Consider the following 27,381-nt stretch of genomic DNA (forward strand, 5'->3'; position numbering starts at 1 on the left):
TCCAAGCTAGCATTTGAAGGAGGTGAGCTACTGTTTCATTAAGTGACTGTCATCACATCAGGAAAGTTCTTCCCTTAGCGGAAGAAATTTCTTAGAATTAAAATCACCTAAGTAACACACACTCACTCTCAGGACTTGACTTTCAAGTGACACTGTGAGAAAGAGGCGAGATACTAAAATACACTTTTGTTCCTTAGTTAAGAACATCAACATTGTTATTAAAGGGCCTTTGTTTGATTTTAATTCCCTAAATGAAGACTGAACAAAAGGAGACTATTCCTTTGAATCATACATATTGAATTTTATATTTACTATTATGCTTCATAGAAATGATACTCCAGTGATCTAACTATTCTGATAATACTTAACAGTGTGCTCAAACCTGGAAATATTCCTTGCTTTGCCATATTCCTTTATGAACAAAAGTCCACCATTACTTGTATATTTTATCCTCAGTTTTCACAATTGGCTTTTAAATGGCTCTTTTGTTTTAAAACCGGAATCTGACTTTTGGACTGACATTTCGGAAATTCAAACTTCTGTATCTTATGTGGGACCTTTAAAGCCTGTACACTGAGGACTTGAGAGTGCTCCTGAGTGTTTATTAGCAGTGATAAAATGCATTGACTAGTGATGGCTTGGCTTACTTATTTATACTTATTAATAATAATTCCTCATGTCTATGGGAAGAAGGACTAAAAATAGTAATCCATATACCAATTGCACATTGAATCCCCTCACTCTCTTTTTTTATATATAAGTAAGAGTTTAAATTGACCTATAATGGTGATAACATGAGTTAGTCATTCAAAGTCACAAAGAAAATAGAATCCTCTTACTTTTTGCTCTTGTTTAAGAAATGCACTCACATCAAAGCAATAATTGACATTATCTTTTGAGTGATGATTTTTTATGAGTCATAAGATGACTTAAATATATTTAATAAAGATTCATTACATTCTTAGCACTTTTAACTTCACTACTATGACAAAATGAACTGATGAAATTGGCTCTCCTTTGTATTTATTGTTGTGTAAAATTATTGGTTAAAAATAATATTTTAAACTTCTCTTGTATCTATAAGGTAAGTACGTAGAATTGCCTGTTTGGCAATTTATCTCAGTATAATGTTGATAAGTAATCATATGTTTAAGCCTAATGAGTGCATTTTGATATTTGGGAATAAATGCCTATTATAGTCCTTTTATATTACACGTCAAAGGGAAATATATATATATATATGTATATATATATATATATATATATATATATATATATATATATATTTAAAATGATTTAACGTGTAAGTATAGAAAGATAAAAGCCCAAGCACTCCAAAAACTTTTTAGGGATAATAGTCCTAATTTGCTTAGTGTATAATAGTAATTTTAAAGAACCCTTTAAGGCAAGTTCCATTAATTTCTCATTAACTTATTTCTAAAAATATTGAGATGGCTTATTATTTTCCATTCTGATCTGAGAGAGGCAGCACAGAACTGGGGAGCCATGCCAAGTGTCACTGCTTGGAAATGAATTGGGTAGATGACAGGCAACTCAGTGGCAGTCCCTTAGCAGGAGTTTCTCTGTTTAAAATGATTGTGGACAATAACTCTAGTGTGTCTATTCTGGCAATTGAGATGAGTGAATAATAAACAGCCAATAATACTGTTTCATAGATCCTAACATAAGACAGAGCACTCCCAATCCACCACTGCCAAATGTACAAAAATATTCCAGAGACAGACGTTCAAATTCAATGATACACGATTTCCCAGCATCTCCACAATGCCTAGGGGAATTGGACTTCTAAAAGCAGAGTTGTATCGATAATTTAGTTAGTAAAAATGTTTTCTATCAAATTTCTGAAAATTAATAACTTCTGATTATAAGGGAACACATCTCTCAGAAGATTCACTATTCATAGCGGCGATAAGTAAAGCAGTATTACTGGGTTACCTCCCTCACTTTACTCTTCCTGTCTACACACACTGATGTGTAGGAAAGAAGCATTTTCAGAATTGTAGTGGCTTTCTACTGGCCACATATAAAGTTTGAGTTCTTAGTCCTGAATGTTCAGTTGTAGAGAACCCAATTTAGATATCTCATCCAGAGGAAATCATCCTCTAGAACTCTTTATAGAGATGGAGAGAAAGCAGGCAGGGAAGAAACCAGTCTCTGGAGACAAAAAGTCTGCCTGAGAGATAACAAAAGGCAGAAAAGAAAGAACTCTGAGCTTCCAGTGCCACCTTTGCAACAACTTAAAAAGAAAAAGATTAGTTTTGGAGGCTGAGTGCATTGAATGGAAATGGGAGGGCTAGAAAAGATAAATGTGATTCTACTTCTCTCATAAGACATCCATTAATGGCAGACAGTACAGGACTGCAGAGGAACAAGCATATCCAGTGTTTAGGGGCATATCAGTGCCCCTGAATTTCACAACTCAACGCAGCAAACATATCCATGGAATAAGTTGCACTGTTCACATTGTGTCTGTCATTAAATAACAAAACAGCACTTAGCTTTTGATTATCTCAATTTTTCCCTTGTCAAGGATGATTTCCTTAAAGATTTATAAATTGCATAATTAAATTCTGACACCTTACTTATTAAAGTTATCAGTGTCATTTATAGAACAGTTCACATTTGTAGAACATTTCAACATAGCCCATATGAACTTGAAATAGTCCAAGTCATACTCATGGGGCGTTAGATAAAATATTTTTATTTTCAGGGTATAGAAATTCCTGTTTTCTTACTTTAATCTGGAGGAACACAGGTTTTTTTTTTCTCAACATGGCAAGAGTATCCATTGTTTTTATTCCTTTTATAAGAAAACACAAATGTCTAGTATACCCTACTTGTGTAAAATGTATTATTCTGAAAACCAGCTACAAATGTAGTTATTGTCATTCTTCATGCACTTTAGAAATTCCAAAGCCATAGGTGCTGTCATATAACTTTATAAGTAGTGGCTTAAAATGTTGTTGCCTACTTCAGCAAAGTAGAAAGAACCAAACCATATATTCTGTTGAAGGCAAAACTATCAGAAGGAAAGTCTGTTTGAAAGGGCTTAAAATGAATTATTTCCCTCTTAACATCCCCTGGTGTTTAGTCTGCTGCAGAAAGAATGCTTGTTAGAAATGTGGAAAGCAGCGCCTTTGAATTAAAGGAAGCATCCAACTTGTTTTGTTTTCAAACTCCTGGCATCACTGTGTACAATCAACCTCATGTCCCCAATTCAAGAAATTTTTGTTCTTTGTGTCTGAATCCTGAGAAACTAACTTGATTGTACCTGTAGTAGGATTTAACAGTGTGTGAGAGCCAGATACTTTTGGACAAATATTTGCTGTGTGCTTCCTCAACCCACAATTAGTTTATGAAATAAGTTGATTTCTTTATCATGTTTACAACATAAAGACCTACTTTCATTTTCATTCAATACTTCCTTCCTCTTCTTTATCCAGAGATGGAAATGGGCAGTCATCTCCTGTGTATGGATCAGAACACAGAAGGCAGCCGAGGTGTCAGTCTTTCCCAGTAATCAATAAGTAAAACCCAATTCTATTCAATTTGTAAAAAGAGGCCCTGTACATACAAACATGGTCATTTTTAAAATTTATACAGGAACACACTTGAGCTAGATCAGCTAAAAACACAACTTCAAAAAAAGAAGCCTTGATGTGGAGTTACACTGCTGCATAGAAGGTGTTCTAATCAGAACACTGTAGCATTATTCTAAGAATGGAAACAAAGATGAATGCAGCAAAAGAAACTGCTAAGAAGTCAGCCTGCACAAACATAGCAAATTGATTTTTGACAAAAATGATAAATCAATTCAATAGTAAAATCAGTGGAAATGAACTATGATCAACACTTCACAGTTTATACAAAAACATGCACACTTGCACAAGTGTATACATGCACCTGCATGCCTGTTTGTGGGTGCTGTGCACACATACACAAACACACACACACACACACACACACCATAGTGAATGATTATACAATTACTAATTATTTTGAGTAAATATTCTCTTTATAAGTTATCTTTTAAGCATATTCTCTTTATAAATTATAATCTCTTTCTCTCACTCCCTATGTATGAATCATGATCTATATGAAAAGCAATAAAGTGTAAAGGTTTAGAAAAAAAATTGGAAACCTTTGCCAGTTGTTACTAGGTAGAACTTTCATACACAACCACAAAGCAAGATCCAAAGGGGGGAAAAACTTTGTTAAATTATAATTGTTAGTCTTGCTAGTAACAGTTGGCAAGATTTAAAGATAGTCCACTCCTTTGGGGAATATTTTATATTACAATGAACTCTCAAAATTAAATGACAGAATAACAAAAGGATTTGGACAATTCATTCATCATATTGCACTAGTGACCTATACTCCCTTGAAAAAGTACACATTCTAATTAGCAACAAGGGACTCGTTAGTTATTACTACATGCCCACTTTATTAAACAAAAATTTAACAGAAATAATAACATGGATATGCAATAAATTTATCTTTCACTTTTTTGAGGGTATAAAATATATAGCTATTCTGGAGAAAATGGCAAATTCTTATGAAGCTAATTTTTTTTAATGTGTCACAATATTTGCTTCCAGATTTTCCCCTCAAAGATTAATACTACTGTCACAAAAATTTGAATGTGAATATTTATAGAAATGCTCCTTCCCAAACAGGAGTAAACCTAGATGTCATGCAGGTAAATAAAAAGCTAGATGTATGTGAAATGCACATAGACAAGTTTGTGTTTGTGTTGTAAGAAGGTGACAAATGGCAGGAATGCATTCTCTTCTTTCCCTATTTTTTCTCTAAGAACTCATGTGATAGCCAGCATTTTTACCTGAGTTATCTTGCTATGCTGAAATACCATATTTTAGTGATAAATATATACTAAAACTAAATATACTAAAACATGGTTGAACTAATAAAACTAGTTTCCCCAAATAGAAAATCATTTATTCCGATTATAGTATATAGTTATAACAGAGGAGAAATCAGTAGCTGTCCAGTGTTAAAGGTTAGTAGTACTGACCAGAGAGAATAAGAAGAGATCAGGTTGATTCACAGCTCGCTTACTATATATACTGCTTATTGCATCGAACTCCAGATGCTAAAGAATTCATAGAGCTGCGTGCCCTTTCAAGTATTCATATTACAGTATACTAAGTAAAAACTAAGTTACAATAGCCGGAGCGTATCAAGCATAATCATCTGAATACAGTGTCTGCTGAGGCCATTTCTGTCTCCATAGCAAATGATTATACAATTGCACATTATTAAGTAAGTATCCTCAGTGCAGAGTGCTTCCTCATTTGTCTTTTAAAAGGATACTGAGTCAAATACTAAAATCTATGAGGAAAAGTCTATATTCATTTGAGTAGAACACAAGTGTGAGTCATAAAGATTGATTTAACAATATCAGAAAATTTAACAGCTCGAAGATAACTCACCTCAAGTCCCGGTGAATGGGCAGCGCCCATCTTAATGTGGGAAACAGATATGGCTGAACGTGAAATGCCGCCATCTTAGGAAAGAGTGCATTGTTCCAGGTGAAAAACGCCATATGAAGTTGTTTCTATTTTTGGAAATAATTTAATAACATATGGTTGTAAAGATTCAAAAGTCTGTTTACGTAAATGATCATCATTTGTTGTTTGTTGTACATGGAGAATATTGTCAAAATAATTTGCAAGTTTGACAGTAGATTCAGGATAATACTGTCTAGAATGCATGACTCAAAATTTCCAGTGTTAACTTTTGAGAATTTTAAATCCTGTTTGTAACACAGCAATATTGGATGATAATAATAATAATAGTAATAATATTAATAAAACAATAATGAAATGTATATAAAATTTTAAATTAGTCTCATATCCAGTAAAATACTTGTAGGATGAGAAAAATAAAGACCCCACCATTAGACTATAGCTTGTAGTCAATGTTTAAAAACTATCAGGATACTTGTCTTCACATACACCTCTGCAAAAGAAAGGGAGATTATGTGAGCTCTGGCAAGCTGGATTCTATAGAAAGCTTTTTACCATCATGCACACAACTTAAGTAAATGTTGCTGGAATGAAATCTGTGATTATTTTAATCACACCCTGGCGATTAAATATAAAACAATATTTTCCATGCTTCATTAGCTACTGTATCACTCACTGTGACTTAGCCTTTTAGAAGGGGATAACTTTGACAGCCCAGGGAGTCCAATCGTGTCTAAGAACCTCTTGATGTGACATAGGTGACAAGGATTGGAAAGTACTGTATTTATTAATGACCTCCCTCTTTTCTTTACCATATGGAAGACCTGTGAACCTAATTCCATCCTTCAGATCAGAGGATAAGTTCACATCACTAGTACATACTTATATCAGATCATAGGTTATACAAAAATTCAACCTTCATCGACTTATAAAAAACAATACTTGAAAATGGAAAAAAGAATTTCATAGTTTTAATGTACATGGAAAATAAAACTGATATTGGGACAAAAATAAAATAATAAAAATAGTGCCTGAGGTGACAGGTTTTATAGACTTTAATAAGAACCTTATAAAATGTAACCTCCCCACCCTGGATTTCCCACCCACTAGGGCATCCAGCCTTCATGGGACTAAGGATCTCTTCTCCCACCTATACCCGACAGGGCCATCCTCCCTGCCTTACATATACACCTGGAGCCATGGATCCCTCCCTAAGTGCTCCAAGGCTGGTGGTTTAGACCCTGGGAGCTCTGGTTGGTAGATATTGTTGCTCTCCTCATGGGGCCACAAACCCTTTCAGCTCCTACAGTCTTCACTCCTCCAATGGGAACCCCATGATCAGTTCAATGGTTAGCTGTGAGCATCCCCCTCTGTATATGTCAGGCTCTGATAGACTCCTAAGGACACAGTTGTATCAGGCTCCTGTTAGCATGCACTTCCTGGCATCCACATTAGCACCTGCCTTTGGTGATTGCACATGGGATGGATACCCAGGAGGAGCAGTCTCTGGACGGCCCCTCCTTCAGTTCCTGTCCCACACTTTGTCTCCATATTTGCTCCCTAAACTAGTGGCTAGTACAGAGTACCCAAACTTGGTACCTAACACCCGTGTCATGACTCATTAACCATCTGTAACTCTAGTTTCAGGGAACACAATGCTCTCCTTTGACTTCTATAGGTACCAGGTATGCAAATAGTGTACATACATACACTTAGGCAAAACATTCATATGCATAATGTATGTAAACACATGAGAAGGGTTCCTGTTGTAGATGTTTGCACATTTGTCCATGTAGATTTGGAATTTAGATCATTGCATTTTATCCATTTATAAGTTGTATGTCATTTACTCATTTCCTGTGCCTTACTGAACTTGGTAGGCCTTCTAGTCCAGTGCCAAAGGGGAGATGTGAAATCGAATTCTTCTTGCCTGAGAAAACCTTGGAAGCTGTCACCATTTTATATGTCTATGTATAATATATAGTATATCCATATATTATATACACATTAAGAATAGAGCATATATTTATTTCATTATTTTATTGCAACACATTGATAATTTTGTAAATGTATATTATGATACAATTACATACTTGTTAATTCATATACTCATAAGATTATTATTAATTTGATAATATATTATGTTTTATGATTGCTCAATTAATGCAGTTAAACAATTTATTTCACATTTACTGCAAATTTCTAGAGTTGATGTAGATAGTTTGACATTTTCAGAATATCCATTTATTCTATTTTGATAACATAAACTCTTGTCTCCCTACTTTCATGATTGATCTAATGTACACACCTAAGGTGCGTGTAAATGGCATAACATATTTATTTCACAAATAGGGCTTTACTCATTTTAGTCAACATGATTTAGTCTTACTGTATACATATTTTACTCTTCTCAGTAATGTGTTTTGTTTTTAACTTATGGTTTGAGCTTTATAATGATACCAGGATAAGCATATCTCAGAAAGTAGTCTATCTTGGGAATAGCTTACTGTTTATTGTTGATGATATAAATACATTTGTGAACATGATTTGCTAATGCAGTGTGCTTTGGTGAGTATTGGCGAAAAGCTAAAGAACAAATATTATCAAAGAAGAATATTATATTCTGTAAAACTTAATCAGCTTAGGTGTTTGCCTGCTTATCTGTTGTTGGTATGTTTGCTTGTGCCAAAAAGAAAGAATTTCTAAATGTTTATTGTCTCTAACAAATAACATAACCAAACCAAATAAAAAAAAGAGCAAATCACATTCAGTCCGTGTTAGTTCAGATCAATTTTGTTATGAGAAAATATATACTTTGCAGAAAGCTCATGTGTTGTAATGGTCTGGACCCATATTTTGTTCTCTTCCAAGATTTACAACTTAAGCATCAGCCAGGTACAAAATAAAATTCAAATTTTAAAGAACAGTCCTTTAAATTATTTGGAATCCCTTCTATAGCTAAGTTTAATACATGATACCGATACTTCTTAATTTCTTTTACATATTTTTTCTTTTCCATGACACTTTTTTATAGCTGGATAATATTGAATGAAATTTTAGACATCCCTGAGCACAGATAATCACAATTTTGCTGTCTACGTTAAAACTGTATACTTTTTAGAGTGAATTAGTTGTGTATTTGTAAAAAGCCAAATGACTTCTTTGCACTAACTACACAGAAAGTACACAGTCTCTTGTTTCCAAGCAACTTTAATCACTAAGTACAGACATTATCCTTAAACTTTGACACTGTGTTACTGATAAAATCATAAGCATTTATATTTGCAGTTTTTGAAGCTCTGGGATAATCAACCATACATTCTTTGTCTTGTGTTTCTTTATAGTCCCTCTATCCTTCTCTTTCATAGATATTTTTGTTTCTGTTTTTCTTTTTTCTGTATTTCTCTCGAGCTTGACCCTCTGCCTTTAACTTCCTGTTCTTGCCAAATAACTTTTTCTCTTCCTTCCTGTTGTTTTTCTACCTTCCTCTAAACAAATGTAGGTAGCAATTCACAATTATGAATGCATGTATTTAGGAACACACATTTTTATAATCCTTTATTCAAAGGGAAAATGTACTTTACAAATATCCATTAATCTCCAGAAACTGTTCTTAGGATGAGAAGAGAAAAGTTTCTTCAGTCCTTCTCATATGCCTCACAGAACAGAACAGTCAAGAAGCTTCACATAATTAATACCATTGGAAGCATAACACTTTTTACAGTGATGCTAATATCTTCTAACAATCTTCCAAATTTCATTTACTCCTTTATTTTCTTGTTAGCACACTGTACTCTTTTTATGAACTTGTAAAAAATATTTATATTTGACTCTTTCCTAGCAATAATAAAAAACTTGATACAGATTTTTCACCATCATGAATGACAAGATACATTTTATCAAGTTTGTAGAATTTCGAAGTTTGTAGATGCTCTTAGAATTAGCAAGGACTTTTATAACATTGTGACATCTATTTAGTTTGGCAATATTCATTTTAGTGGGAGTCAAAGATATATTTGGAGTGGTTAGTTTGTCATTGTGGGAGTAGAAAGAAGAAGCTTCACCTAATTCAAGTTGAGGTACATGGCCATGCTTCACTGAATCCAACTCAGGTATAGGATGATGAAAATATAGGCTACCAACTGTTTAACACAATTTGGTTAAAAATTGAATTCATATTGTTCAGCTAACCTTGCATGTGGCTTGATAAAGGTCACTGCATCTACAAAAAAAAAAAAGAAAGAATAAAGGTTACAGATTAAGAAAACTGTATATTTATATCAACTCATACTTGTATTAGACTAGGAAATTTGTAAAACATTTTCATCATTATTCAGTATATTTTCAATTTACTTTTCAATATATTTTCAATAGATTTCGGTATTTTAAAATATTTTCAATATTTTCCTGAACTCATTTTTGTTTTCTTCAGCAACACTTCACAAAGCCAAATAAATGTAATTATTACATCAAAAGCAAAAACATAAACAAATAAATTCTGTTTTAAATTAACCTTATTTATAAAGAAAGCACATATTTCACTGCAATAAGCCTTACCTTGGCCCACTTGTTCCATGGGTTACATGCTCCGCGTGTCTGATACTTGTACGCTCAATGGTTTTGTACTACCCCATTGCTGCTCCAGCGCATAGCGTGATATGAAGAAATGCAGAAAACAAGAGAAGCATTGTCACCGAGTCAGCTGCACGAAGAAGTAACGTGTGTGAATGTACAGTATAGGGGGATCTATGAAAGATCCAGTCTATTTCTCCCAAAAGACTCTGTTCCATGATACAAGGAGAATTCAGTTCTTGTTGGCAGAACTCCATGTCAGTTTGGAAGCAGTAAAAACGACAAGGCTAGCTTTTCAATGTCTTTACTCTTAATACTTAAGTAACTTTTAAGGATTTTTATTTTGCCCTGTTTAAAGCCCCAGAAAGTAATACCCACTTCAATTAGGTGGCTTGATAGTAGTTTTTATAGTTAGAATGTAGTTTAGAATGTATTAAAAGTGAATCCAGTCATTTATGACTCGCGTGTATCTGTCCATTCCTAGTAAATTTAGAGGAAAGGCCTTCTATCTTTTAATGGAGTAGATGACTTTACATGATATTACATGAGGAAGGGCATAGAATCCCAGCAGATGATGCAATTATGTATAAAAATGAGTGTTTTTAAATAATGCACACTTTTAATATGAAGAAATTAAGTCATTTTTCCCACTCCTCCCACAAATTCAATCTTAATATCTGTGTAAAGGAACAACACTGATAGCGTTATCCATCCGGGTACTAATGGATAATGCCAGTTTTGACAGGTTCATTGTTTACTTTAACAGGTAATTTGTGGACCGGAATCATTTAATTGTTCTGAGAACATAATTACATGTCAGCAATTTCCAATTTAATTAAAATGTACAAATCTGAAGATTAAGAGAATTTTTGAATTATTAATCATTTTTCCACTAGGAAATCTTGTTGCTCTGCAGGAGATTTGTCCAGTGTACAACTATACGTATTTTTTTTCCTTCTCTTTCACAGACAGACAATTTTCCCGCAGAGCCCAATTACATGGGCAGCAGGCAGCAGTTTGTTCAAAGGTAAGGCCTATTAAATAACTTTCTCGGCTTCCCCATTTGCATTCGTGTCAAAATTGCTTTGCAAGAGACTACACTCCAGGTTTAAACTGGTAGAGACAACACTCTCTCCTCTTTTTCTTCATATGTATTTCAGTAGCTCCACGTTTAAGGACCCAGAAAGAGCCAGCCTGAGAGACAGTGGGCACGGGGACAGCGATCAGGCGGACAGTGACCAAGACACTAACAAAGGCTCCTGCTGTGACATGTCTGTTAGGGAGGCACTCAAGATGAAAACTACTTCAACTAAAAGTCAACCACTTGAACAAGGTGAGTGATGTCCTCCAGTGCTTACTGAGTGGAAAGTCATATACATAAGTCTATCAGGACTGCCAATGCTGTTTGCACAGTGGAATAGACCACTGATAACATATCAGAGAAAGTGCAATGCCCGTGATGATCCCAGACAACAAAATCATTTCTATATTACGCTCATAATTTATAGTGACCTTGAAGCTTCTTAATATAGGAACTTGATTCTACTCACTAGGTTCTGATTTTATGGAAAGTTTCCTAGCCTTACCTAATTTGGGTTTGACTAACAAGGAAAATTTGGCATGTACCAGCTTCATATTTAAGAACATTATGCTATCATTTATATTATAACATTTGGAAAACAATTTTAGATGAAAAACTTGATACAGATTTTATATTTCTTATCCATGTTGGTTTATTTTTAGCTTTGATTGTAGTGTCAAAATAGATTATTTTTACATATGCTATAATCGCTAAGACAGATTCAGCTGCTCTGGATTTGCATCTGTGTGTTCTTGTAGATGCCAAATAATTATGAACTTCTTTACAGTCATACATTAAAAAGAAATATAAGGTACTGTGCATGGATTACTCTTGTTAAAGTTTATTTTCAGTACATTTGTTATAACTTCATATTAATTTTGATGTTTTAATTATTTCAATCACTGTGAGATATTCACTAATGATTTTTTCAGAGACAACTAAGATTCTTTCCAGTGTAACATAATGAAGAGATTTTAATGCTGTTTTATATAAAATAAAAAGAAATTTCACATCAATCAAAATTTATTAATAAAGATTTGCTAATTAGATTGCTTAAATATTAGTCTTCAGGATATCAACAGTATTTATGTATGTGTAAGGTATACTCCTGTATATTTCTTCCGATGAAAGATCACATTTAAAGTAAGGGCATGCAGCTTCTTGCTCAGTTAGTGATGATTCTAAAATACATTTTGCTGCTTTGGAGTGTATGGCCTTAGGGAGTTTTCAAATCATATTGAAACTTCACTAAAACATGCATCCACCTACATGTCAAAATGTTTATGTCTGTATATTTAGATATATTGCAAACAAAAGGAACTTTATATTCATCATAGAACAATAAATGTATGTTCACATTAAAATTTATATTTAAGGATGAACTTACATAAATCCTTATTTGTATAATAGGGTTTAGACAAATAACTCTTTCTATATTTTACCATAAGAGCCTTCTGGGTAGTGAGACAACTCTGTTTTAAAACCTATTGTCAACAGAAACAAATGGAATACTTTTCTAGTATGCACACTTCCTATAGCCTTGGATCATTACTTGAAGAGACTTAAAACGGTCATGGGGAAGTGTTGCTCTATGATTTATACAAGCCTTTTAGGCACATTTTACTACTGGATCTCTTTATATGAATACACAGCACAAAACTGGCCCATTTACGGGGGTTTGATAGTTAAGGAGACCAAGGTAATACACGGAATATAGTTTATAATGTAATATACAGTCAGCAAAGTTTGTATATGATGTGTTGTGACATCTTTACAGTTTAATTTTTAGATAATAAATCACAGCAAAAAAATCTAAAAGCTTCTCTAAACATTAACTACAATACTACAACTCCTGTCTATCTGTTAAGCTGTAGCAGTAGTGTATTCTCCTGTAGAAAAAGAAATGTCTAGCTAATAATGTTTGAAAATATAAATTATAGTATAACACTATCTTGAATTTCTATATCATATAAAAGATACTGAACCAGGAAAGTGACTATCTTTCTTAAAATGTCAAAGTTATTCTATATTTCAGTTAATATTACTCATGAAATAATTGCTAACAGAAAGACTAGTTTCCCAATAGGAATGCCTCTTACAAAGTAAATAATTTATACACATTAGTGTGAAATAAACAGGAAGGTTCTTATGACGCTGGAAAGCAGACTAAGGGGAAATGTGGTTTGTACCAGAAAGAATATGGACTTCAATTTTTTAAAATGAATATTAGCTACAGCATTTTCTTTACTTGTGGATCCATTAATTTCATTTATTGATTACTTTTGTAATACTTATTTTAATATATAAGGAATGATAAATGCTTTAGAGACATCAAATTGAATTGGACCTGAGTGGTTCCTTTAAATAACCATAGGTAATTAGTATAGTTGACATTTTTCTCTTTTTCTCATCTCTCTCATCTCTATCTGTGTGTCTGCTTTTCTTCTGTATATATATGTCGGTTTTCCTTTCTGGCTATCTAGAATCACAGAAGACAAGTAGAATTTGCTAGGTTCTTACTACTAAGTAAAAGAAAAGAAACTTTATTAGAATACTATTCAATCTAACTTGAGATATCTAAAAATGTCTCCTTTTATTTGACATGAGAAAGTAAAGGTTATTACAATATGTTAAATTTTTAACAGACTGAAGTTTAATAGTAGAAATATACATGAGCAAAATGCGCATTTTCTATAGATTTTGTCTCTAAGTGGGAGGATTTGTTCCTGTGGCCATTTCAATTCATGTTGATTGCTGTGATGAAATATCAAGACACCATTCATGAGTAAGTCAATACCCGAGTTGATGTTTGCCAAGCTAGAGAAAAAAATTGAAGTACCTGGTCTGTACCAATCGAGCACGAAGCACTCACTGTACTTAGCTAAGTATTCTTCATTTAATCCTGTGCATTTAATTTTTAAAGCATTTACAAATAGGTAGGCGTCATCACTCTCACATTTAATGGAGGTTTGTACTTCCAATGCATGCCAGTCATAAATAGTGAAAGCAGTACCTGAAATAAACTAGTATAGAACTAAGCAACATCCAAAATAGGCTTTCAGAGCCTGCTGTTCAGTCCGTGCTTTATACAGTGTACGTGATGAGCAGTTTATTCAGAAGACATTGGAAATACTGAGCATGTATATAGCTAACTTTGGTCAATGTATACTGATACTTTGTATGAGTAGTGGCATAATAGGCAGTACCACACATATGAGTGAATATGTGTAGAAGACAATTTCGTTACTGCTGATGATAGCCACGAACAAATAATGATACCATGTAGAGTTTAAGTACAAAATCCTAATTTGTAGTACACCTAACAATTTCCAAAGAAAACAAGAATAGAAATGAAATAAAAAGAATTTATTTGTCTATTTGTCTTATAAAATTTATGATAATACTTCATGTGATATTAGTTAAAAAAAAATCAGCACCATACTGCATTTTATATTTTTGTGTCATTTCCTTTGGATTATTTTCCTGTTTAAATGATGTCTCTCTACAAAAGTAAGATGCTTGTTCAATTATAGTATCTCAAATTCATAAGCAAATAGCAATTCCAAAAGCATTCTTCATACTTCCAATAGTAATGTTCTTTTTTTTTTTTTTTTGAGAAAACACAAACGCCTTGAAATTTTGTTTTTGGTTTAAATGCCATTTTTTCCCCACATTGGTGATGTTAATTTTTTCATCCATTTGTTCTGCTTCTGGTAGTTCTGCAGTTTTGCTTTTGTCAGCTTAATAATACCAAATAGAGAGCACTAGTATGCATTGCCCATTATTTTAGCAAAGAATACTTGAAAGGATTCAGCAGCTAATTGAAGGTGTGATATACTGTACTGAAGCTGAAGATAGCTTTAAGGATTTTATGTTAATAAAACCTCTAGGAGAAATAAGCTATTTTAGTTTCTTTTACTGTATTGAAAAAAATCCTAAAGACTGTACTTAAGTTCATTTTGTTTTGGCTGCATTTTGTACCCTCTTTCTGAATTGGTTAAATATATTTTCAACATGCTCCTTTTAACTTTAGCCAATAATTCAGGTCCATAGCTGAATGGATGTATAAGGAGATGACAGACAGATGAGTAATTAGAAAGCCATACAAACCAAGCCTGCATAAATTTAACAGCATGTGTATTTTGTAAGAAATGTAAATATTTTTGTAATATTCAATAAACCATTTTATGAAGAATGGTCAGAACTTGATCAAAACACATTTTGATTCATTTTTACTTTCATTGATTAATATTTTAGAAAAATAATTACTTACATCAAAAGTGAACAAAATACAATTCTTTTTATTTTATTTCTTATATAAAGAAAAACACATGGTTTTATTACGGAAAAAGCTCTCTTAAGAGCTTTTGAAGCTAACTTAGATTTATGGTTCAGCATATAATTCACACTTCAACTTCTTTATGCAAGTCTTTTATCTTTGGGTTTCTTTTCAGTAGAAATCCTATAATTGACTTTAATGTTAACAATAAGTTTATCATCCCAAATGATTTATAAATATTATTACCTAAAAGTGTCATTTGGTTCAATTTCTAAATAGTAAATGGATGCACTAATATATGCAATAGTAAATAGTAAGCACTTGCCAGCCACCTGCCTGCCTGATGCAAGGTTTTTTTCCAGTGATAAAGACTACTCATGATTTCTCCATGATTTCCTGAAGTCAACTCAGTAGAAGCCAATAGAATACAATTTTAAGTTGGAATCTTCCTGGCAGCCTCCAGCAGAGGTGGCAGGGTCCAGTCATGTGATCTAAGGCCTGTGGTGGGAGTAGTCCACTCTTGTCTGCTGGGTTTCTGGTAACTTTGTATTTATTTTATGGGTACCCAGTTTGGTGGAGAGTGGTCTTCATCCTTTTAAATCATCTACCCTAATTTTCTTAATAGGACTGAATTTCGACTGTAGTTTTAGTCATACTTGGGAAAAAGAGTCTAAGAATCCGTTGACAACTTGTCCATTGTCATAGAGGACTAGTGAGAGAGGTAGAAGTAGAAATAAGAGGCGGAGTTAAGGCTTTTGCTCACCTAGGCAACTGCAGTGTCCACAATCACATTTAGGTAGATTATTGAACCATAGGATTAGGAGTGGAACATGCACTTGACCTACTTAAAAATTCCCTGTAACTGGAACTGCAGTCAGTCCAGCACTTCTGCTGTTCTGCTCTGTTAAAATTTCTGTAGTCCAACTCACAACAAAACCCCTTACTCTTCCCAAATCTTCCCATGGGGGCAGAAGGGAATGCACTTCCACACACCTTCTCTCATCAGCCATTTTCCAGTCTATGATGCTAATTAAAAAAAAAACCTCACTAACAACGAATTTATCTTAAGAAGGAAATTGAAAACTATTGTCTTAGAAGAGTGAAAAGGAGCTATTGAATATTTACTGTTGAAAAAAGTCATGTATGAAATATAAAAGTCATTACTTCCTCATTATTCACATAAGTGACTTTTTCAAAATTGCATTATTTGTGAAGACTTGTAAGACCTTCGTAGCCATGTAAGATTTTCTGAAGCCATTTTTATCGAGAAGCATGTCACTCCTTGAATACCTGCTAAAGATTTCAGAACTTACCTTGTCTTCTCTTGTAAAGGAAAAAGTCATTCAGCAAATTGTGCACGTTACCGTTGGTTTTTGCTTGTTTACTATTATAGCTGTGCTGTAGCTCAGCTAGGTTTCAGTGAATCTCCTTACTTCAATGCCGACATCTGCTTCCACTATATAGCAGCTGATATTATGCAAACATACTTTACCCTTCATATTCGTTGCTTATTCTAAACACTAGTATGAATATTGGAATGATTTATAATAGACTCGATATCATTTTGAGACTCTCTCTCTTTAGTAAGGATTGAAATGGCCTTTCCTGAAGAATTCACTCACAAATTTTCATCCACTTAAATTTCTCTGAATCCAAAAGTGTAGAATTAAATTTCTCCAAATCCAAAAGCATAGAATGATTACACTTCCCAAATACCTCCACAAAAGCAATGCTCTTTACTTTTTATGCTTTCTTTATATAATGTTTTACTAATATTTAGTTCAATTTTGTAAGTAGGAACATGCCTTTAAACTAATTCAGGATAGATTTTACTTTCTTAATTAAAAAAATAAAATAATTCCATAGATGTAATACTGTACCCCCCTGAACTTTTGTAGTTTTTTACTTTGATACTTTAACTCTGATATTAGAGATTTTCTGATTTTTAATCATTGTAATCATTTTCATTCATTAAGGTTAGGTGAAAGCTGATATGTAATCTGTATTTTGATAAGAGAGATTCACTAGTTGGAAGGGTGATGTTACATTTAGTTTTGTAATTGTTCAGGTTGCAGCTTTTTCTGTTCTACACTAGCAAATTCCTGTACCACACAATGGGAAAATTCAATCTCCAATAGGCACATAAGATTTCTGCAGAACTTTTCATTCCTTATGAATCTGAAGATAGAAGCAGTTAAATTTTACAATTTGATTGTACATTCTAGAACATTTATTGCATAAAAATTTCCAAGGATAATAAAATATATTGTTCTAGATGTAGTCATTTATACTCCTGTAATATTTATCATCAAACATTGGTACTCTATGCATTTCCTTATTGTTTACAACATTTACAATTCTCCTAACTTTTAGTCCCTCGTAGTTAGGAATGTAGAGGAATGCTTGATGCAGAGGAATTTTCAGGCATTTGTTTGCTCTGTTAACAAATAATAACTCTGCCAATGGGTACAAAGATGCATTAATGTCTGAACAGTGTCCTCAAATGCTTTTGATGTTGAAGAGAAATTGGTACATGATATTACAGAAGTGAGATCTATGTCCATATGAATAATGTTATTTTGGAAGGAAAACCTAGCCCAGATTTAAGTCCTTGAAGATTTCTGTGAAGTAGGAGACATCTGAGCAAAACCTTCTGTTAACCAGAGTAAAGTTGGAGGAGTAGTGGAGGTGACAGGACACTCTCAGCAGCACAGATGAAATCAAGCAATGTGTGAGAAGATACTTTTAGGAGCAGGTGGGTGGAGAAATGTGTGTAGGAATGGCAGGTGAGGCTGGAGAGTGGCTCAATGCCACTCTGAAGTGTGATGGACAATCCCTGGATTATCAGGAGGTAACAGCTCAAACTTTTAATTTAGAGGAAAAAATTCTGACATTGGTTTGGGAAACAGAAAGACAGCTAGGATGGAAGAGAAAAGTGATATTGGGGCAGAAAGAGGTAGCAGGGATGACCATAGCACAGAAGTTTTGGTAACTGCTTTAGAGCCATAGCAAATTATTACTTCATTAATATGTGAACTGAAAGTATAAACAGCAAAGGTTTCTGTGTTACATTTCTCTAAATAATCAATGTTTATTTTTATAAAAATGAGTAAATAGTTAATTAATAGATTAACAAACTAAGCCTGAACTTAGTTTCAAAAGTGTGGTTCAGCATCCCTGGACCAATGGACACTAATCACACGCTTTTTTGAAAACAGAGGCAATCATTGAAATACTACATTCTGAATTTGTAACAACTCTCTGTATAGTATGCACAATGCTTTAAAAGCTACTGTAACTGCTATGCTGACTCCTTGTACAGCACATACTATATGTTTGGTATGTGACAGACATTGTTCCAAATAGTAAGGATTGAGAATAGGAAGTAAATACTCTAGTTGACAAAGGCCTTTAGTTTTATGAAGATGATATTTCTTTGGCCATTCTCAGAAATCATGGTACCTATAGTCTAGTGATATGAGTAGACCCTTCAACACTTAACAGAATGTGGAAAAATAAGGTATTGTTTGGGTTTCAGTTCAGGATTATAAGGCTTGCAATACTGGGGTACACAACCTTAATAATTGTTTAATGGATAATTAAAAACAGATGAAATTTGAGCTAGAATTTAATAGATGAACATGACTTTTACTCTGAAAATTAATATAAACTCCAGGAGAAGCATAAATACATTTAATGGATATGCAAAATATATCCAACCTTGATGGATGAATAGTTTGATGTATTCAAAGGAGAATGGGCAGGAAGAAGGAATTATCAGTCACAACAGGGGGAAAAAAGTCACTAAGGAAAAGGGTGGAGCTAGGAAGCCACATTGTAGCAGTAGCTAAAAATAGCCAGGAAGAAACAATGTGAGACACTAGGAAACTCCTGCAAAATAAGGCTCAAAGATCAGCATTGCCTCTGAAAGCCACAGGTCACATTTAATTTCCATAACAGCAGCTGTGACAGAGTCATTAAAAAAATGTTACTTCAAAAATATATACTGTGAAAGTGTGGCCAGAAATCAGAAATAAATCTGCCCTTTTGAGACCATAGAAAATATTAGCCAAGAAAAGGGACAGCAGATACAGAAAGGAAGACAGCTAAGAAAGAAAATCCAATGATGGAGATTTGGTTATTCAGAGGGATTGAAACTATGTAATGATAGTTAGCTGTGAATTAGAGAAAAATACTCCCTGAAGTATACTGGGGTTTTAAAGTAATTCGTTTTTAACAGAGAGAAAGGAGAGATTAATTTGGCAAGATGAATGTGGAGTGAAAAAAATACTATTTGTAATAGGTGCTTCTAAATATCCCCTATAATATCTAAAGCAAAGTTGATTTTGTTTCTCTCTACCCCATAGAACATTTGTTATATAAATGACACTTAGATATATAGAAACCCAGAAATAATCAGAAAATTACAAGAGTCAATCATGAGGCATTCATCTTTCAAAGCAGGTAGACTATTATGTTGTACATATATTTAATGAAAGATAAAAAATTGGAACATTCAATACATCAAATCAACTAGTTTTTGGAAATATGATTTTTTTATAATTTTGAAAATTGATATATTATTAAACATCTAGCCTACAGCCTATGCAGCATCTTAACTCAAACACAGAATTTTGTAGTAAAAAAGCCAAACATTCACATTAAATGAGGTAACTAAGTAACAGAAATGTTAACACTAGTCAGTTCAAATAAATTTTCACCACACAAGAGTATTTTAAAATTGTTGTTCAGGAATATAAACATTTGTATTGTATTTGTATATTATAGCCATTTCTTTCTTTAATTCTTGAAAATCTGTTACAAAAGCAAGGACACAAATGTCAGTATAATGCAAAATTATCTTCCCCAGAGAAATTATGACATTAATTGTCCTATGAAATCATAGTAAAATATACACTTGATGTCCTACATTAGACTTGATAAAAGAAAATAATCCTTTACTCTGTAATAGCTTTAACATAGTCAACATCTGTCTCTGGTAGCTATAAAATAAAATTAACCATCAATATAGTTCAACCATAAGATCATTTGGAGTATACTAGAAGTCAGTAACAGGCAGGCGCCCATCCACCGGAATCAGTTTTTATAAACAAAATATATATTTTATGGAAATTGATTTGCGTTTTCTTCTTTGAGGTTTTGAAATTCAAACTTAAAGAAGATATCCATGTTATTTTATTTGTCTTGCTCCTAAGTCAACACCTTCCTAATTTTAACTGTTATGCTAATTTATTACCCAGTACATGGTACTCTTTATACAAGCATCTGAACTGTTACTCCTACCTGCTAACAATAGCTAAAGAGCTGATGGCAAGAAAAGTCCTGGAGAACCTTAACGCGTTGTACAGAACAGTTTGATGAGACATGTATTACTTCATGCTCTTAGAAAACAATATAAAGTAGACTTAATATTAAGGAAATTTCAACCTTAAAACTTTTAGGTAGTCTTATCAGGTTATATGTGAACTTTGCTCAGGACAGATCTCATAAATTTGAATTAAATTAACATAGTATATAATACTGTAGAATTCAATGTAGATGATGTTCTGATATTCTGTCTATAAGGTTCTTAGTCTTCAAGGATACCAAGCTACTATTTGCTTATTTGTGAAAAAAAATATATGTAAATATAATGTATATGACTATATTATGTACGTATGTTATGCAAATATAAAAGGTAACTTTTGTTGAAATGAATATCTTTAGAGAAATAAATGGATTTTAATAGGGTCTTGAGTGTAGACTATGCTGATATAATAAAAAGTTATTTAAGATCTGCAAGTCTGCAGGTAGACTAATCAAACCATCAAAGGACTGGAGATGTGGCCTAGAATTGGCAAATAAGGAGATAAGAATATACAAACCATGGAATGAAGAAACAAGAGTAGAACAAAGGAACTTTTGTAGTCTGATTGCAGAGCAGTTTCATCGTCTGATTTTGTAGTGTGAACCTGATATTTTTGGTAGTTAAAATCTTTATTTTGAGTTGAGGTACTTAAACACATTGTAGTCTTAGAACTGATTTGCTTGCTAATGGTAGACCAGAGCAGATGGCCTGAATAGAAAAGAATCCATAGCCAATAAGATCGTGCATTAGGTTACAAAAGTGAAGAGCTATCATTGCTTATTCTTTAGTTTTTAAACGCTGTGTATACAACAGTTTTATTTTGAATAATCTGTATAATTTCTAAAAAATAATAAATAACCCAATAGCATTATCTGTGTTTGTTGAAAACACACACACACACACACACACACACACACACACATATATATATATATATATATGAAAATATAGATAAGCAAATAGTAGCTTGGTATCCTTGAAGACCAAGAACCTTATAGATAGAATATCAGAATATCATCTACATGAATTCTACAATATTGTATACTATGCATATACATTTCATTTTTTTCTCATAAGAGATGTGATGGTACCACCTTGAATATATATATACTTTAGTGTAAACCAGGCTAGCCAAGGACTGTAAAAGACCCACATGGCTCTGCTTCTTTAGAACTAGGATTAAAAGCATGCACCACCATGCCCACCTAGGCTCCTAGATATAATATTGATAAAATTTTTGAAAGATTATAAGTACATAACATTGTAAGGCTAATCAGAAAACATAATCTAGTAGAGACAGGAAATTCAAAAGGAAACCAGTCACAACAGAACCTATATTGGGCATCAACTGTAAAATGCCACAGCAAGTACTTTATTTGTTTGTTTGTTTGTTTGTTTTATTAATCATTCCATTCGTTTACATCTTAAATGATATCCCACTTCCTGGTTACCCCTCCACAAGCACCCTGTCTCACAATCTCCCTCTCCTCCCTCCCCTTTTGCCTCTATGAGGGTGCTCCTCCACCTACCCACCCTTTCAGGCCCCACCCCTCCAGCACCTCCCTTATCTGGGGCATCAGTCCTCCACAGGACCAAGGACCTACCCTCTCATTGATGTCAGACAAGGCGATTCTCTGCTACCTCTGTCTCTAGAGCCATTGATCCATTCTTATTCACTCCTTGGCTGGTGGTCTAGTCCCTGGGAGCACTGGGTGGTCTGGCCAGCTGATGTTGTTCAAGTCAGTTTCCTGCAGCAGGATATGCTGCTACATTCCTTTGTAGATTAAAATCCTGTGGACTAGGCGGTTTCCTAGGAGGTTGCCTGAGTCATTGCCCTTGCAGAGCCTCATGTTGACATGAAGCCTCATCCTTTCCTTTTGTTCTACTTACTTACTCACCAATTTCAACAATAGCATTAAAGTCAAGTTTAGAAATCAGTAAGAGTAGCAATTCCAAGTTTAAAAGGGCTATGACACTTTAGAAAGAATTACATCTGATTTCTATCAACATATAGAAGGGGATTTCCATATCATCTGTAGTCATCTCTTTTACCTCTGTACATCAAAATCATCAATCATTAATTTATTTTGCCTAGTACAAAGCATAAAGCTTCAAGTCTCAGGTTTTGCTTGTGCTTATGTTTGTACTGTCTTTACATGCAGAACCTCTTACATTAATATGAATCGTACTTCTGCTAATTTGAAAGCAATAAATAAATAAATGTGAAGTCTGTTTTAAAAGTAGCATATTTATTAGGTTTTCCCATTTAGTGGTCTGATTAAGACAAATTAGTTACTTATAAATCTATTGTGTAAATAAATTTTACTACCCTTATCTGAAAATTGATTTCAGTATATTGTACTGTACAAGTATTAAAACAGTTCAGCCCTGAAAATATATATAAAAAAATAAAAATATTGAGCATATTATGTTTAGAAATATATATTATTATTTTATTACATATTATTATTATTTTTTATTATATATAATATATTATATATATGCATGCATATATATATACATATATATATATAAATTAGTGAATAACGAGATCATCAATTTGAAAGAGAGCAGGTATTGGAAAGTTTGAAAGAAAGCAGAAAAGTCAAGGGAGAAATGATTTATGAGAATCTCAAAAATAGATGAAATATGTCAGAAAAAAAGAGAAAAAAAAGTTAACAGAGCTTCACGTTCACGTTCAGTGCCATAGTATAATGAAAATGCAGCAAAAGAGCAAAATAGAATCCTGTTGAGGTCTTTGTTTTGCCCACCCCAACCCTGGCACTGCCATAGCTCCATTTCCAACAGAAACCTGCTCCAGCCAACTCTTTATAATTTCATATACCTTGTCATTCCAGTCAGTGACAAACACAAACCCCCTTTTCTTTTTTTCTTTTCTCATCTCCTCTTCCACCTTACCACAGGTAGTTAGCCCCATTGAATTCTGTAGAGACCACCTACCATTTTTAAGCCATCAGTGATTCATTGCCAACTTTCTCCTCAGTCAGCTTTCTCCTCAGGTGGGCTCATTGTCTCTACAGTCTACGCAACCATTTAGCAAGATAATTGTCTACCACTTTGAAACGTAGATTACTTTAGTCTCTTCTCAAGTTAACTACAGAAATCTTTGAAAAATCAAGACAAATAATTCAAACTTTAAAATCTTATCAACCATATACTTGGATCACTTCCTGGACTTTGCTTTATACTAAGTCTAAAGCCTTTTCACCAATTCTCTAGCTGTGGCTCTTTCGCCCATATTCTGCATCTTTCTACTCTCTGTTTCCCTTGATCTCCCAACTCTCCATTCCCTTACTCTGTCTCTGTTTTCTCTATGAAGGTTTCTAAGGATAAGTCAATTTTGCATTGATTTATTCTTCACAGTATTCTGCATATACTATGTTGTTAGGGGTAATTTCTCTGATACTACAGTGTATTCTCAATATTAGTAAAACAGCAGGAAGAAACCAAACCAGCTACATATCAAGAATAAAGCACGGAGCAGTAAAAGATTATAGAATATTTGAAGTTAATAGATGAATGGTAGATTATCTTGATTTTGTAAGGAGATGATATTTATCAATCCTTCAGCTGTAGGGAAGCCAGGTCACATAGAATTAATATATAAGAAGGTTTTCAAAGAACTAAATCTTGCACATTTTTTTATTTTTACATTATATATTATATATGCATATATAATAATATGTATCATATATGTATTAAGTATTATATACACATTACACATATATATATATATATAATTTCATAAGATAGGCATTGCTGTGTCCATTTCAAATAATAAAACTAACCAGTCACTGAGATTTTAAGAATAAAATTAGAAAATTATATCAGGATATTTAATTCTAATTTCATCGATTTTATATAATTCACAGTGCCCATAACACATGTGAGAAAAAATGAACTTCTAAGCCAAGATAACCTCCTCGTAATACAACAATTTGGGAAAAGGGAAACAGAAGCAGGGGTATTTGGATGTCAAGTCCAGCATGAGGTACATATATGGACATGGTCTGAAAAATTAAACAAAACAAGTAACAACATTAAAACAATAAAAAATAAGAAAAATAGAAACTAGAGATAATGTTCTAATGATTTCTCAAAAAATCAGAGAAATTATCATATATTTTAATGATATTTTTAGGAAAAATCATATTGAGAAAATATTGTGACATCAGGAAAGGATGACAATAAAAAAGAGATGTAAAAATACGCACAATCTATTTCACTGAATCATGTGCCTGTCTTTAAAAGCTGTGACTGGACATCCTCAGGATATAATGAGTTATTTTACACTGAGTGTTTGTCTAATATTTTATAAAAAGTATATAAATAAATATATACAGAAAAGAGCAAGTAGAAAACTTACACATTTGGAAGAACTGATGATTAAACTGATACTGAAAAGAGGCAACAAATCAGCAAGAGAAAAGCTCATGCTGGGAATTAACATCAGTTTAAAACTCTCAAGGTGAGTCTGATAAAAGGACTCAGAAGTAGGATTTCATACTACTAGACCGGAAAGCCTTAAATGCAATGAAATAATCAGAGTTTTGAGAAGCCATTAGTATATATTTACTTGTGATAAATACAAGTGATACACTATATCATATGTGTATACTGATTTTAAAATCCACCAGTTTAGACGCATCCATCTAAATAACTAGTGATGTAGAGTAAATAAATAATGGTGGGGAAAAAAAAGAGAGAAAATAACAGAAAAGGCTACACTTAGTGAATATTTCCTAAAGAGAAGGGTAAGTGTAACTCTTCGGGGTTTGGCATGAGATCTCCTTGAGTTTAAGTATATGTACTTTAAATAAAAAGGTTAAAAACTAACTCTCCTGAGGCCAGAGATTTTCAGTCTTCTGCCTTGAAGTGTACTGAAAACAGCAGCATATTTTGTGTGAAATGCCTTTGGTAGTATTTCCTTCTTTTCTAAAACCAAAGTTTTCCAAGCCCCAGTTGTTAGAATTGCTTATTTGACTTGTGATTTTAACTTTTGACATACCTTATTACTAAGCATACTCCCTGTCTCATGTTCATATTGATCAAATATGCATGTTATTTTTGATATATTTATATATGTCATTATAATTTAAATATCCAAAGCTTTAAAAGATTTATAAGTTTAAAATGAGCCAACATTCACAGAGTAGAATTGTTTCAAATACATTGTTATGTGCATGGACAACGTCTAATCACTGGAAACTTCTTGAAACTACAAAATATATAAACAAATACAGAATAATGGATTTTCACATAAACCTTCTGACATGAGACTATTCAAATACATTATTTATCACCCTAATTATTTTGCACTCACATGACAATATTTTATTAAACACCATTTTATAACTACTTGAAGTTTTAAAAATTAAGAAAAAACATCTCTCTGAAAGCTATAGGGCAAGTAAAGTATTTTATGCCATGACTATGTACTATGCTTTTTATAAAGAGAATTAAAATACTTTCCTTAATTAGTTTTAGAAATGTTGAATTGTAAGTAAAACATATGCTTTCATTTCAGTAAGTTGGTTACTTATACATCCCCAATTCATTTGAAACTATGCACATTTGTTAGTGTTTTCAGTTTTTGAGCAGATAGCTCTTGGTTTCCTCAGAGGAAACCAAGCTTTGCCTGATGTCAGCTCAATGATGTCAAACCACTCAAACTCTCTTTAATGATACAACAATGTCATTAATACTACCTTGAGGGGAGTTTGGCCGCATCATGAATGATTTTAACAAGAAATCAAATTATGACATGCTTTGATTCAGTGTCACAATGAAAACTTGAGTCAGAATTGTGTCACTTTAAATGTCCTTATGATTGTCAAAGATGAATAGTTGGCAGTTAATACACTTTCATTACTTAGCAGACTAGTTTGCTTTCCTTATGGTAGTAGTGTACCATTTTGATTGTGTTTTAAATGCATTATTTTTTTAAATAGTGAACAAGAGAAAAGTATCTAGAAATAACTATATTATGTTTGAAGGAAAGTTTTTTTGATTTTCTAATGTATGAGGGTCTATTTTTTCCTCCCTTCTCAAGTTTGGTTTCCATTGAGGGATTCCACAGCAATTTTTTGACAGACAGGTTACAGGCATTAGGGATAACAGTGACTCAAATAAGCCTAATCTCTGCCCTCATTTTCCTCATTTGGTATGTTTAATGTTCAAAGTTAATAGAACATAGTGGTTGGTTTTACACTGTTTTTAAATATGTAAAACATATAAAAACAAAAGTCAGACCTTTTATGTGATTTCAGTGAAGGAAGAGAGTTGATAGTAAACCCTGAGAAGGACAAATGAGTTAATGACAGATTGCTTAGAATGACTATGGGGAGGTGGAGGACGGCAGGGTTTGAGAATTTAAAGAGTATCTGCTCCATTTTCTATAGATATAATTTTTTTCTACATCAAAAAGTGTGTTGAAAACCATAACAAAATATATTGAAACCAAACTGCTTAGAACTTCAGCTTTTAACTTAAGAGTCTAAACATTTTAATAATCAGTAGAAAATTACTGAAAATCTTTGGCAGGCATAACACA

The 27,381-nt window shown here is 33.0% G+C and overlaps 1 protein-coding gene and 1 long non-coding RNA gene across 2 annotated transcripts in view; one reads left to right on the plus strand and one right to left on the minus strand.

Moving 5' to 3' along the window:
* Positions 1 to 27,381, plus strand: part of Pcdh17 (protocadherin 17) — an 89,019-nt gene that overhangs the window by 20,778 nt on the left and 40,860 nt on the right. Inside the window, exons 2-3 of the mRNA XM_028758335.1 lie at positions 11,048 to 11,106; positions 11,240 to 11,412. Coding sequence (XP_028614168.1) covers positions 11,048 to 11,106; positions 11,240 to 11,412 — 232 coding nt within the window. The remainder of the gene's footprint in view (positions 1 to 11,047; positions 11,107 to 11,239; positions 11,413 to 27,381) is intronic.
* On the minus strand, positions 5,557 to 22,526 carry LOC114613140. The gene is made up of 4 exons (XR_003710137.1): positions 22,412 to 22,526; positions 10,065 to 10,209; positions 9,699 to 9,729; positions 5,557 to 5,596 (listed from the first exon to the last, which is right to left on the minus strand). It is a non-coding gene; the product is annotated as an uncharacterized LOC114613140 (long non-coding RNA).

Source organism: Grammomys surdaster, unplaced genomic scaffold (assembly GCF_004785775.1).
Source record: "Grammomys surdaster isolate TR1022 unplaced genomic scaffold, NIH_TR_1.0 126189, whole genome shotgun sequence".
Lineage (NCBI taxonomy): Eukaryota > Metazoa > Chordata > Mammalia > Rodentia > Muridae > Grammomys > Grammomys surdaster.